General features: G+C 36.7%; 1 protein-coding gene across 1 annotated transcript; it reads left to right on the top strand.

Annotated features, from left to right (window-relative positions):
• The first annotated feature begins 4,244 nt into the window (after window positions 1-4,244).
• On the top strand, window positions 4,245-14,450 carry LOC134006064 (solute carrier family 2, facilitated glucose transporter member 11-like). The gene is made up of 12 exons (XM_062445133.1): window positions 4,245-4,262; window positions 4,714-4,812; window positions 6,529-6,689; window positions 8,338-8,462; window positions 8,687-8,816; window positions 8,946-9,094; window positions 9,475-9,662; window positions 10,386-10,496; window positions 11,582-11,683; window positions 12,325-12,400; window positions 13,239-13,366; window positions 14,232-14,450. Exons 1-12 carry the CDS (start codon window positions 4,245-4,247, stop codon window positions 14,448-14,450), a joined length of 1,506 nt encoding a protein of 501 aa, XP_062301117.1.
• Window positions 14,451-14,865: the final 415 nt, after the last annotated feature.

Below are 14,865 nucleotides of genomic sequence, written 5' to 3'. Positions count from 1 at the left end.
ACCAAAATAATAATAAAATACATGTAAGCATAAATTAATTTATTGATTAAATATGACACATTTTATTGATATCAATACAATTGATATTTCTGTTTTAATTTATTTCTATATTTATTTACCTTTGTATAAATTCCCTACACTTATTTACTTTCCTGTTTCCCAACTTATCTTATTTATTTCTGTATTTCTTTTAACATTTCTTCATGCATTTCTGCTTCATTACAACATTTTGTTTATTGGTTGATCAACATCTGAGTGAACAGATCAACTATGTGGGTTTCTGGTGTTGAGTATCAGGAAATGTTAATTCTGAAGGACTATGAGTTAACAGTTTTGTAGTATGTGTAGCTTGGAAAATAGCGATATTGGGCACTGAATTTAATGAATTTACTCCACATCGGACCGCAAATAAGACAAGAATGAGCACAACACACTGACTAACTCTCACTCGATCGCTTCTTTACCGTCTCCTCCTGCTGGAGATAAATTAACGGAAAGCAGCTCTTTGTTGTTTTAGAGGCGAGGTGGCTGTCTAGCAGCTCAGAGATCCCGTTTTGCCTTTTTCTTAATTGATTAATTACTTACAACAAAAATATCAAGTAATTTTACATTTTATCCAAAAAATAATTTCTACGTTTATTTTTTAATATTTTGGTGAATTTAATATATTCAGTGGCGGCTGGCCAATAGAGGGCGATAGGGCGCCGCCCTCCCTAGTGTTTTTTTTATTTTTATTTTAAAAATTAAAAAATTTAAATTAATAATAATCACTTATTTTAAGTAAATTGTGTGTTAAAATGTGCAACAACATATCATATATAAAATATAAATCATAATTTACGGAGAAAAAAGCTCCCTGCTGAGTGGCTGGGACGACAGAAAAATCGCCCAGTCAGTGCAGCAGCCAGCCAATTACTGACAAGAGATTCGCACATAGCAACAGGAATTTATCCAATCATCGATTCTGGAGCTTTAAGGCCGATAAAGAAATCGCCCCAAGGCAAGTTTGCGGCGGGTGAGAGAGTGGGATTTCTGGTGACATTGCTGCTGTGATGTGATGTCTCTGCCACAATATGCACAGCTCCACTACTTCCTGAACTCAATACAGCTCCTTTATTTTCCTATCTTACATTATTGGACAAACTGATTAATCCAGGTGTGTCTGACCATTGTTGTTGTCACTAGTGAGGTCAGGAATTAGTGGAGTTGTGCATAAAGTTCATAAAGCACAGCCCCACCTAGAATATTTTTCACCAGCCGCCACTGGTTTTCTGATATAGTTTTCTTTTTCCCCGTGGGAGCGGCTGGAGGTGGAAGCCGTGGCCCGCGTTTGTCGGTCATTGTCAGTCGCTACTGTCTGTTTACGGCTATCTCTGTGGATCCACAACAGACAACAGAAAACAGACCCTCTTCCGGGTGGGGGTGTGCGCGCGATTACGTAATGTGGAAGGGGAAAACAGGCAGGTCGCTCGGCCAATCATATCATTTGGACCGAATGATATGATTGGTCAGAATTTTCACAGAATATTATGAGAATGGAATAATGATTAGTTTCTATGTCTGGTGGGTCTCTCTAACATTTTCGAGTGCCATTACCTTATTAAAAGACATTTTAACCTAAAAAAAAAAAATCTGTAAAAATGTAACAAAGGTAAGGGTTACTTTAACGAGCCACTTAACCACAGCTGGAAATCTTGTTTTTGCTGACCTCCAGTAGTTAAACTTAATCTTCTGACTGGACCCACCCCTTAACTGTGTGCTCAGTGGTGAAACACACTTAACGTTTTCAACCACAGAGGGCAGTGAAATGCTGCTTTTCAGCCTTTTCATTTTACATTTTGGTTTGGGGGAACTAATGAGCCACATAATTAAATGAGGGTGTCTTTAATGTGATGTGAAGGTAAAGAAAACCACCAGTCACACTTAACTGATTCTTCATTTTAAAGCGACTTTTACTTTTCTTGCATTTCACACAGCACTTTGAAAAAACTTGAACAGCAACAACCCCTCCTCCCTCCTATGTCCCACCCCTGCACTCCCTTCCCCTCCCTTAATTGTTTATATCTACATAGTGAATTATATTGTGTTTTTTTTTCAATAAAAATCATAAAATATAAAGAGTACTTGATCTACTTTTTTCATTTTCAGACATGTGGTAAACATGCTGAAATTAGGACAATACTCACATTTGATAAATAATAACAATAGTCAATACATGACCAATGGCAATAATTGATATGCCACAAATATGGTAATATTATTTATTTTCCATATATTATACAGTGGGATGAAACAACAACCTCATTTAAAATACAAATGTCTAAACTGTAGTTTTAGTTTTTGTGGTAATTATTCTAATAACTGACAAAAAATTTATTTGATTTGACTGATATAAAAGTTCATAGATTTACATGTTTTTCTTCTTAATTTTTTCCCGCTCTAAAGCTCTGGGCTCTAAGAATAGCCTCGCTGGTCCGTCTGTTCAGTCATCTGTCCAACAGTTCGGTCCAGAGCAAGATATCTCGACAACTGCTGGTCACATTCTCAGGAAATCTGCTGTGGATATTTGGATTTCATAGGACACTCTCTGTAATGTATTTGTTGAATCTTTTGGCCTTGGTTTGAGAAAGTAGCCGAATGAGCTCCAGTGAAATGTGCATCACACTGTTTGTTGATCATATTGGAGGCATCTTGATTTTGATAATAGAGAAAGAAAATCCAACTGGTCAAAATAATTTTCATGCTAATAATAATCAATAAATGTTTTTCCTCTCTCTTCAAGGGAGAAAGAGAGGATCTGATTTAAATGAAGCTAAAACATCATCTTTACTTTTTGTGAACTCTCAGCTGACAATGATGCAGCAATAAGTAAACATATCTTTTTATAAGTAAACAACATGAGCAGCAAATGAAAAACAGCAGCCTACAACATTTCAAACCAGCCCCATCTGCTGGACATGAAGAATTACTCTGCAAAACACACAAAGGCCTGTTTGCAGTAGGCAGAATACTAATAATTGCTTGCAGATTGTATTACAAAGATTATTTCAGGAAATGATTGCAAATCAACAACCATAAGATGGCAGAACAGTTTAGGAAAAACTGTAAAACCCAGTGTGCGCAGTCTAGTAGATGCATGTGTCTAATAACTTATTTTCATGTATTTGTTTCCTCAAATACAAACTAAAGATTAAGCATGAAAAACCTTGAATGTAAGGTAATGTACTCTTATATACACTTATATACACACATATACACATAATATACACTTGCATAGGGAGAGTACAGTCTACAGGTGATTTGCAGATGTTGTTCTAATAACTTTCCCTTAGCCTATAACTTTCCCTATCTATGATTACGTTTCTTACGTATCTTCCACTGCAATTCACAAACTCACTTTATATCATTAAAAAAAGAAATGAAAGACCTTTCTGTCTTTTAATATACCTATTTATTTGAGAATTAATATTTCTACTTGCTATACATGTATTCATATGCATATTATTAGTATTAGTATTATTATTGTTATTAGTATTAGCAGTAGTGGTAGTAGTAATATTGTTGTTATTATGAATATTATTATGATTATAATTATAATTATTATTATTATTAAGTGTTAAAGTTTATTGTTATCAAACATTTTATTCATTGTTGTCTTTTAACATTTTTTATGGTTTTTTTTTGTGAAACACTTTGGACTACATCTCTGCATGAAAGGTGCTGTTTATTATTATTCATGTTGACGATGTTGAGGGTCGTCATTTCATACAACATTCATCATTTAATTATTTATTAAGTGAAACCCATAGGTGAAATCTCATGAGTCATTAGCGTCCACCTCCGTATTACCTGAACAAGAGTCCTCTGAGGTTTAAGACAGGCACCTCTCTGCGCATGCGCTGTTGTTTCTAATTAGTTATTTAAAAAATGTAAATGTGATGTTAATTGTTATTTTGTCATTTCTCCTCACATTTCAGCTGGAACATTTCCTCTCTGAGTAAATCATTGTTGTGGCATTTGAGCTCAGAGTTTTGCTGCTTGTACGTCAACCAGCTGATTGCACAACTGCAGCCAATCAGAGGAGGCCTAACGCCATCACACGCACGCGGGCAGACCAGAGGCGTGCTCGGGCTCGTGCTGGCAGGAGAGTCATTGAAAAGGTGGGCTGACTTGAGTGGTTTACTGTTGGACTTCTCCCAGTCACCTTTAAAGTTGTAATAACTGGACACCACTTATGATTAACAATGTCTGGTGCACAAAAGGTAAATGAACAGATTTTAACTTTTCAATAAGCTTTTTATGAACTTAATTCCCTTGTTGTTTGTTGTAGCATTATGGAAAATGTTCCTATTCTTTTAGAAAACCTCGGTGTGTTATGTTGGTTTTAATGTGGGGTTTTTTGTATTAAGACAAATACCAATAAAACGACTATGGAAAAACCGTGGTCAATAGACTGTGCTTTGAAGAAAAATGTGTGATCCTGTCACATTGCCAGTTTACTTGTGTTATTTACTCTTTGTTTGCATGTTGTTCAACTTTTAACAGTAAAACAGGTTTACAGTTAGTAACCAAGCAAACCGCTCATCTCACTTTAAAAGGAGATTTCCAGTCATTTAGCCAATTAACAAGTGGATTTATACTGGATAAAAGATCTTAATATGTATGATGTAACAAAATATACACATGTACCTTTGTATCTGTATGCATCGACAGGGCAGTCCTTTGACTTTGGTGTTGATGGTTGCTTCTGCAGCCATTGGAGGAACTCTTCAGTATGGCTTCAACCTGGCCATCATGAACGCCCCCACAACTGTAAGTTTCTCACACCTCTTTTGTGTGTATGTGTGTGTGTGTATGTGTGTGTGTGCAGCATCAGATGTTCCAGTGTAACTGAGTATGGATTAGTTAAACAAATGTGACGCTGACAGAGGAAATCTGATGAAGTAACGTGCAAAACATTGTTGTTTTTTTATGTAATCAATCCCTTAACAAAATAGTGTCAGTCCCAGTATCCTGGTGTGCACTGGTATACTACTTTTTTGATGATTGTAATTTGTTCAGCATGAGCTGATACCCAGGAAAGAGATACTGGTGTGCACAAGGTATCTTCAGTTTTTTTTTTAAATGTGAAGGTGTGTCCACATTTTTGACTGATACTCTACTGTTTATGCTATCATTTATGTCATCTATTTATTCATTTAAAGCCTTGAAAATGGTCAGGGATAAGTTACTAGTGTGGCCATACATTAAGATGGGAATCATAATACAATACACACAATACATTTCTATAAGTGTGTTTATATGTGTGTATTGCCTGTACAAGCTTACTTCACATTAAGGTCACAGTGTAAATTGGCACCAACAAGAATTAGGCCACTTGTGTCTGTGATTAGTAATTCTCATGGTAACAGGTCCAATTTAATTGTGCAGAAGAAGCTAATGCAAGATTGTTTCTCAGTGTTTTAAGCCCAGCAGCTGCACCAATAAATAATTCCGCAACTTGCCCGTAGACACAAATATTTTATTCTCATCATTGAGACTAGTTGTGAAATTGGTTTGTTAAACCGGCAAACTGACCCTGGAAGATAAGAATAAATCTATACAAAATTGCTTAATGGCGGAAATCACATCACCTACAAAATGAACAAAACAACAGATGTCCAAAAAAAAGGAACGCACAAACTACTTGGCAGTAGACTTGTAGTCAAGACCGCCTAAACCGAGACCAAGACACTACCAAGACCAGAGGGTATCAAGACCGAGACCAAGACGAGACCAAGGCCAAGACAGACTGAGTCAAGACCAAGACAAAGTCGAGACGAGACCGAGACGAGACCAAGACCGAGACCAAAAAAAAAAGAAAAAAACAGCTAGTGAGCTAGTGTTACACCATAACTTGCATCAATTGAATAAGAGCAGCATACTGGGGTAAGGGGTTCAGTTTAAATTCAATTTAAGAAGGTATTATTTCAACTACAGACAGAACAATGCAGGAAGCTTCTTTCTTGCCCCTGGACTGCAAATTTCTTTAAGTTCCGTGAATGCAAATTTAATGATGGCGGAATTCGCTGTCATTATTATTACTAGGTCTGACTGAGACTGACAGCTACGACGTAAACCTAACGTTTCGCGCTGGCTACACTTGCGTCTTTTGATTGGATGAGCGCCAGTTTCTTAATCACAACAAAATACATGTATGTCATTGATTGGTTGCATTTGAAAGGTTGCATTTGAAGATTGCGTGAAAGGCGAAATAATTTAATGTTGCATTATCGAATGTTATGTTTTGTATCATGGACAATTTTTGTTGCAAATCTCCCGACCACTATGTCGACCTGAGACCGCAAGACCAAGACAATGAGACCAAGACAAGACCGAGGGATCCGAGACCAAGACCAAAGACGGTCGAGACTTGGCAGAGATAAGAAGTATCACCTTTAACCACAGCTGTGTTTGTATGTGTGTCTGTTCAGTTAACTCAGTTATATATTGTGTTGTAATGGCTGACTGTCTCATCTTTTCTTGCAGTTTATTCAAACCTTTGTCAATGAGACATTCCTGGAACGCTGGGACATCCAGCTGGAGGACTACCAGGTGACTCTGTTCTGGACAATCATTGTCTCCATCTTCTCGTTGGGGGGCTTTGCGGGGGCTCTTATTGCAGGACCGATGACCATTCGCTTTGGGAGGTAATATAAGATGCTACTGTTTATATATGTGTGAATTTAGAAGGTCAGAGAGTTATGCAGCATGTTTTCATTGCAACGTGCAGAGAGTAAATGATCAACCTGCCGATGTGCACGTGTAAATAAATAAAGAGATTGTTCATTTACTTTTACTCTATCAAATGTTTACACATAACCTGAATGAGATTTGTTTTCTGATTAGAGTGACATAAATCATAAATAGTGTCAAAGAATCCCATAAAGGTAACAAAGCTAACAATGGGCCACATGCAAGAACATGTAGTATTTTTTTTTCTTAAATTTGTCGTAGTTTTTTCGTGAGGTGGACCTTTACGAGTGTACCACATCGGATTCACCAAACACTCGTATCACCAGGAAACAGTCGTAAATGACCTTCGTAAACATGATGAATCCCACCTGTTCTAAATGAACGCGTGTTCCCGAGATTAGTAAATTAACATGAATGATGCCCCCAAAGTACCATATAAGGTCAGGCTACCGGCAGGTTGTAGAGAAGCTCCATTGATGAAAATGACACTAAAGATTAAGAAGAAGGACTTTACGAGCTCTCAGACTGAGATCCCGCTCTCAGAAATATATCAACAGAAACGCATATTATTATTTAGTGTGTAAGTGTTGGAATTAAAAGTCCAGAGAAAGCCAAAGAATGAGAAAAAATTACCCGCGCTGTGAACACTGTCTCAGCTGTCATACTGTCGAAGAAATAAAAACAAAAATGATTTAACATGAATTAGATGCCAAAAACATCTCACTAGGGTCATCAGCCAGGGAGCTAAACTATGACTTAGATCACCAATATTTCAATTAAATGAATAAGAGTAATTAATAAATAGTCAGTTTGCATTGTGGAAAAGTAACTGTGGACCTGCTAACACCCGTGATGACAACGTAAGCCGGCAGAAGAAGTTGGAGATGGGGGTAACAGCTCAACAGCTCTACCTCTCTGTGTCTTATTTGTGCTGATAAACTAAAATAGGCTACATCTCTCTGCAAAGTATAGCTACTGTACCGTGCTTGGCTGTATGGTATCATACAGTGTTGTTTGGTCTCCGGGTGGAGGTGTTATGTGTTCATTAATTGATTATCATATCTTGCCTATCTATACAATGTCGTTAAAAATGTAAATCTGTAAAAATGGGTAAAACAATCCTGGGCACTATAGTTTTTAGCAAATGTTAGCCAAACAGGAGGATATCATGTTTTTGTTTGGGACTATTTTCAGCTGTGGATTAATATGCATTTGGTGTGTTAATGAGTATTTACTGCAATATGACGATGTGTGTGGGATTAATTAAAAATAAACTACAGCGTCACCACCCAGTGCAACAGTTTTTTAAAATAGTTTTTGGACAATTATAGAGGTCTGTAGCACAGATGAATAAACTATGTCTGACCTTTGACAATTAATGCTTCTTAGAATCTTTCATGGGATTTCTTGACAATAGAAAGTGTAGCATATCACCAGCCGTATTCTATATTGATGATTTTCAGACACACTTAACCCACATGAGATTCCTGCAGAACAGCCAATCATGATGTCTATGAGTCTGTATTTTTAAGGCTTAAACTATCACTGACCTCCAAAAGCTGTTTGCAATCAGTTAATTTTATTTTATTTTCCTCTCCAAAGGAAGAAATGTCTGCTATTGAACAATATTTTCCTCATGAGTGGCTCACTCTTGGCTCTGACAAGTAGAGCTGCGAGGTCTTTTGAGATGATCATTATCTCTCGTGTCCTAGTTGGAATAAATGCAGGTATGTTAGTTATGCCAATCAATATGTTTGCCTTTAAATACCTGCAATACTGTCAGACCTTCTCAAATTATATATTCATTATGTATGCAGCAGAATAAAATGAGAACTAAACTAAACTGACACCTTTAAGTGGTGATAAAAAAAATGTTGAAAGATAAAAGTAAGTAACAATAATTCAATGGAAGCTTCAGTAATGTCACAGAAAGACACTTTGTGTTTTTCAGGGATCAGCATGAATGTGCAGCCCATGTATTTTGGAGAAAGTGCACCAAAGCACTTAAGAGGGGCTATCTCCTTGTCATCAGCTGTTTTCACAGCATTTGGAGTTGTGTTGGGACAGGTGGTTGGACTCAGGTATGAACACTATCTGACATGTTTTTTTAATCAAAAGAGGATCACCTTTCAGTGCAAAAATAACCAAAAAAAAACGTGCACCATAGATTTCAAAGATATCCACTGTAACACTGGATTATTTATTTATAGAGAGATTTTGGGCAGTGAGCCATATTGGCAGTACCTTCTTTCCAGTAATGCCATTCCTGGCTTCATTCAGCTCCTTACACTGCCGTGGTTCCCAGAAAGCCCCAGATACTTGCTCATCGACAAGGGGGACAAGGAGGCCTGTGTAAACGGTGGGTATGAATTGTGAGGTTGTACGGTAGTTTACTTGAAAACTTCCATTTTCTGCTACTTTATACATACAGTCCACTACATATATCTAACAGTTACTCTTCAGAGTAAGATTTTATATTAAAAAAGATAACATAAGTATAGTAAAAAAGTAAAGTAATAATATTTCTATAGTTCAGCTTATATGGGATTTGACTGCAGGATTTTTACTAAATGTACTCATGTAAAGGATCAGAGGATTTCTTGCACTACTGGTGTCAACACAGCACATGAAACTATATTAAACACTTTTATATATAAAAAAATAAAATAATATATTACAGCCAGCGTATAACAGAACTAAACATGGTCTGTATATAAGTTGTGGTTTTCTCCCGATCAGCTCTGAGACGTCTGCGTGGCTGTGAGGTCCAGAGCAGCGAGCTTGATGAGATCCTGCAGGAACAAGCTGAAGCCAAAGGAATGCGGCCCAGCCGACCGTGGGAGCTTTTTGCTGACCGCTCTGTGCGCTGGCAGCTCATTTCTGTGATTGTTATAAGCAGTGCCATGCAGCTCTGTGGCAATGACTCGGTAAGAAGAACTGAAACCAAAGCTCAGTCAGTTTCTGCTCTTTTTAAATACTTTTTATTGTTTTGAAGGTATGGTTTGGTGTCTCTATAGGAAATGTTGTTATTCAACCCATGAGGATCAGTGTTACTGACACCGACATACTATGACAGTATCAGATGTTGGTCACAGTTTCCTCTGGCTGCGTTGGAAAGTTGATTAGAAATTTGAGATGATCCATCAGCGGCTTGTTTCGAGTCTCTGGTTCTTTACTGCCAGTCACATAAAACATTTATGCATGTGATGAAGCATCATCACTCACCGTACTGCAGAGTGAATGATGTGTAAAGACAGCATAATGTTTTATATTTTGTTTGACAAATTTCAGACCTGCATCAAGTTTCCTTCTCTTCAGAAAATGCTGACTAAATAGTTGTGTGTCAAGGCTTTTAACCGCATGACTGATAGTTGTAGGGAGGGGGCTGGGTATTATTGTACGTACAAAATGCTTAATCGGCTTATCACCAGTTAAAATATTTGTAATCCTTCAGTTAGTATCACACACTTTCCAGTTCTGTGTGTGTTTGAGCGTGTAGGGAACTTGAACATTGTTCTTATTCGACCTGTAAAGTGTGCACAAACCCCTCAGGTCATGTCACATATAAATAAAGTCCAGCTGAAGTTGAAGTAACAACTTCTGATGCTCTGCAGTACTCTCACATTTGATTAATGTTCTTTTTCTTGCAGATTTACTTCTATGCTTCATATGTGTTTAAAGAGGCCGGAATATCAGATGAAAAAATTCAGTATATCACAATCGGCACTGGTACATGTGAATTCGTAGCCTGTATAATGTGTGTAAGTATCCGTCGTTTAAGCACATGACTTGTTATGTAACCAGCTGCAGGGAAAGAGAGACTGATATTTTTGCATTCTCCTTAAAGCTTAACCTACTGTTACTGTAGTTTCTGTGTAATAATAGCTTTGTTTACAAACAGCAGGTTTTACATTTCACTGACAACCACACTAACATGACAATAAGATACTACATTTTCTAATCATTTGCTTGGATGGTTTCATGATGGCATTTAGTACTAATTATGGTTAAAACAGATAATAGATTAATACACTTCTAGGTATTTAATTACCTAGTAATTAACACTTGTTAGCACAATCTTGAGTCTTTTAGTCAGTGCACATCATAAAGTCAGCTGTACATGCAAATATAAGCATATAGTCCAACTTCAGATTTGAATAATAATGAATAAAAATATTTGGGGGTTTAAATGAATTCCTGAGAATGTCCATTTTCTCTATAGTGGGTACCAAATTTATTTATCCAAAATTTCTGGGAAAATGTCATGGAAATTACAGAACTGTATACTTAAATTATTTCCATAAATTCCTATGTATTTATCTATATTTAGAAGAATTAAAACGGAACAAATCAAGAACTAACTCATAATTAATAAATAGGACTAAATATGTCACTCTTGAAAAAGGTGTCGATATTAATAATCCCGGGATTAGTTCCTAGATATCTTTGAATCTGCTTACCTAACACTTTCCTAATTAATAGTAAGTGATCGACTAAACCGGGTATTAAATATCACAGAACAAATAACACATAAATACTTTATCATTATGTGCATATTAGTTACTATTTTGTGTCTCCTCTAAGCATTAACCTACGCAACTGACAAATATCTACTGTGTTTTTACTGTTTTTACATGTTTAGTTAATGAGTTTAAGAATGACATGAGCCAGAGACGACTTAATTCTCATAAAAATGTAATTGTCATATTCAGAGCACATTTATATAATTATTTTCTATTCATTTATTAGGAAGCTCCTGATCTGTTCCTTACTCAACCAGTGGTTGTAAAAGTGTCTGTAAAACGATATAAGAAGTAGTCTGATGTTCATATTTTGATATTTCCAGAACCTGCTGATAGAGCGCAAAGGTCGGAGATTCATGCTGATGGGAGGGTTCATTCTCATGACCATCTGGGCTGTCGTCTTCACAATTGCTCTATCCTTTGAGGTATTTATCCCACTTCACTCACATACCATATGTTTTCCAATGAAAAATATTTACAAGTGTTCTTGTTGTTAACACAGTTGTAGAACAGTGAATATGTGTACATTTACACACACAGAATATGTGTTTACTACAATATGTTGGACTTGTTGTAATCGCTGATGAAATATGAGACAACAGTCCGGTTAAGATTAGAGATCAGCTTGATTGTCTATGTTAAAATTACTCTTTCATTGTTTTTGTCATCGTTAAACTAGCCAATAACATGACAACTGCTGGACAATAATGTCAAAAACTCACAAACAGGTGAATGGCTAAAGGTTTTGTTTCGCAGTTACTATACATGTACACACGGTGCTGCTATACAGAGAAGGCATTAGTTTCACTTTCATGTGCAAACAAATAGATAGAAAATGGAGGTGAAAATAAGATGATAAGATGATTTAAATAATTTTGACCCAACAGTGCAGATTCTTGTTCCAATCCTCAGAGTTTAAAAACTATAATGACCTAAAAATCTACCAGAAATCAATGATGAATCTATGATATGTGTTTACAAAATGCTTGATCTGTTTTTATTTTTCCTTTCTTGATTCTGCGTTGCTCACTGTGGATATTTTACTTTCCTCCACACATATAAACAGCATTACATATCCTGGATGCCGTACCTGAGCATGGGCTGCATCTTTACCTACATCCTCAGCTTTGGCATGGGACCAGGTCAGTTATCAGGAGTTTACGTTAGGCAGACTCACAAAGTGTCTGAAGATATTGTGTTAATTATTATATAATTTTATTTATTTATTTATTTATTTTTGACAACTACCAAATTGCTTTAAAAATGGTCCTCCAACATAAAAATATACAAATTAAAAAGACAATTTAACAAGTGTTCTGGCAATTTTATATTAAGAAGCACAAAGTCGTTCGTTGTCTTTCTGATAGTTTATTCAGTCATCTGCAGACGGACTCCTTGCTGTCTCAAGCGTTGAGATGGCACGAGTGAGCCCAGAGCAGAGGAAATTGTCAGATTATATTCAATAACAGGATAACTTTGTTCTACCATCAGACCAATGTATGTCACGTCATAATGTGTTGTACAATCAGGACAGTGGTTAATCAGTATATTGTAACGTACATGATGTTCACTCAATCAGCAGTTCATGACATACACAGTTCATGTAACACAAATGGTGCCATGGTCATCAGATTATGACACACGCACATTCATTAATCATAAGACATAGTTACTCATTTGACACAGAAAAGATGAATAATAAGAATTCCCATTACACAAGTATATAAATAATATTAATATGTAAAGAATTAAACAGACAAAACAAAACAATCAATACAACATCAACAAAACACACACAGGCAAATGAAAAAGAAACTACTACATCTCTGTTAAAAGCATCACCTGAACAAAAATAACCAGAAATGAAATAAACTGCCAGACTAGATAAAATGATGCCAAATGGAAAGCAGGTGTTATATAATATTTCTGAAGATGTGATGATGAAGCTGCAACTGATCAAACACTTTTATCTTTTCTCAGCTGGAGTGACGGGAGTTCTGCCCACAGAGATCTTCAACCAAACTGCTCGGCCAGCAGCCTACATGATCGCTGGCTCCATGATGTGGCTCAACCTGTTCATCATTGGAATGATCTTCCCATTTCTAGTGGTCAGTCCATCCATCCGTAGACCATCCACATGTCAGCATCTATCAATCCAAAATGAACAAGCAGAGTTTTATATGAGGTGTTTTCTTCTTTAAGCACTCCTACAGTGTTGTTAATACCACAATATTAACGTATGCTTTAACACATACATGACTTTATACAATAAATTATTTACAATACATAGAAGGTGCATAAAATTCATCAGGATGTCACAGTAAAGTCATATGACATATTTCCATTGCAGTCCTTAAGTCCAGGCTAGGAGGCAGGCAGGAAAAGGGAGTGACCTGTATATGCTACTTTCTAACACACTGTCACACAAATACACCAAATAAAAACATAAAAAATAAAAATCATACAATCATGAAAATATATTTTTTTAAATACACAAGAGCAGGAGGTGGCTGCTAGCCTTGAAACCAAAAGATGAAGCTCTCTGTAGCATATTTGTCCTTAAAATTGGCTACATTAGAGTTAAAGTCCATAATACCAGTACAAATAAAACAAATTTGAAAAACAGTATAAATATACATAAAACAACAGATTAAACATTAAAGGTCAAATACTGTGGGGTAAGATTTGCTGCACACCTTTTTGAATGTACTTGTCGTGAATTCAAATGCTCTGTGCAACTGGAATTAAACAACTTGCTTTTGTTGCCAAAGGGATCCTAGAGCGCCTCCCAGAGTTCAGAGTCTCAAACTGAAGAAATATGGGGTGTAAAATGTCTACCAGGATGTTTGTGGCTTATTTTCTGTCTGAATTATCTTGTAATTAATGCATTTTAGACATGTAGCTGATGAAGGTAAATAAACACAGACATGTTTCATATCAGTCTGACAGATTCCTGTTGCCTTTCTTTCACAGAGTGAGTTGAGTGAGTACTGCTTCGTGCCTTTCGGAGCAGTCTGCCTGCTGTCTGCGCTGTACGTCGGCCTGTTTCTGCCTGAGACCAAGGGGAAGTCTCTGTCGGCCATCACGAGTGAATTCCACAAGCTCAATTTCAAAGGCCAGGACAGAAAGTGTGCATCACAAACTCAAGCTCAGTACCAGCTGGGTGAAGTGTGTCTTTCCACAGCCTTGTAGACTCCCTTTTTTCTCCTGAACACAGTCACATCCACTGTGTCACTCACTTTGACCTCTTCTGCCTGAGCTGGAAGAAGCCACACGGCGGTCTGACAGGAATGGAGGTGTACTTCTACTTGGATCTACTGCTGTTTGGTTCGTTTATCTAGAGTTACCTTTTACATCTTCATACTTGTTTTGCTACTCTGTTTCACTGATTGATACAACAAAAAATTAAAATTAAAACTACAGGGTGTCCATAAAGTCTCTTTACAATTTAACACATTTATTACAAAAGCAAATTGAACAGACAAATCTGTGGAAATTGAATGATTTAATACAGATATGGGCACCACTAGTTGCACGAAGCACATCAAGACGGTACTCTATTTCTTGCCATGTTCGCTGTAGCAGAGTCTCATCAATGGTGGCAATG

This window comes from Scomber scombrus, chromosome 3 (assembly GCF_963691925.1).
Source record: "Scomber scombrus chromosome 3, fScoSco1.1, whole genome shotgun sequence".
NCBI classification, from domain to species: Eukaryota; Metazoa; Chordata; class Actinopteri; order Scombriformes; family Scombridae; genus Scomber; species Scomber scombrus.
The sequence above is the reverse complement of the archived record's forward strand: the minus strand, read 5'-3'. Positions and strand labels throughout refer to the sequence as shown.

What these genes read in the sequence shown, in the direction of transcription:
- LOC134006064 (XM_062445133.1), top strand. An exon ending in TCGTAGCCTGTATAATGTGT is followed by an intron (nt 10,497 to 11,581) that starts GTAAGTATCCGT and finishes TGATATTTCCAG; the next exon opens with AACCTGCTGATAGAGCGCAA. An exon ending in TGATCTTCCCATTTCTAGTG is followed by an intron (nt 13,367 to 14,231) that starts GTCAGTCCATCC and finishes TTTCTTTCACAG; the next exon opens with AGTGAGTTGAGTGAGTACTG.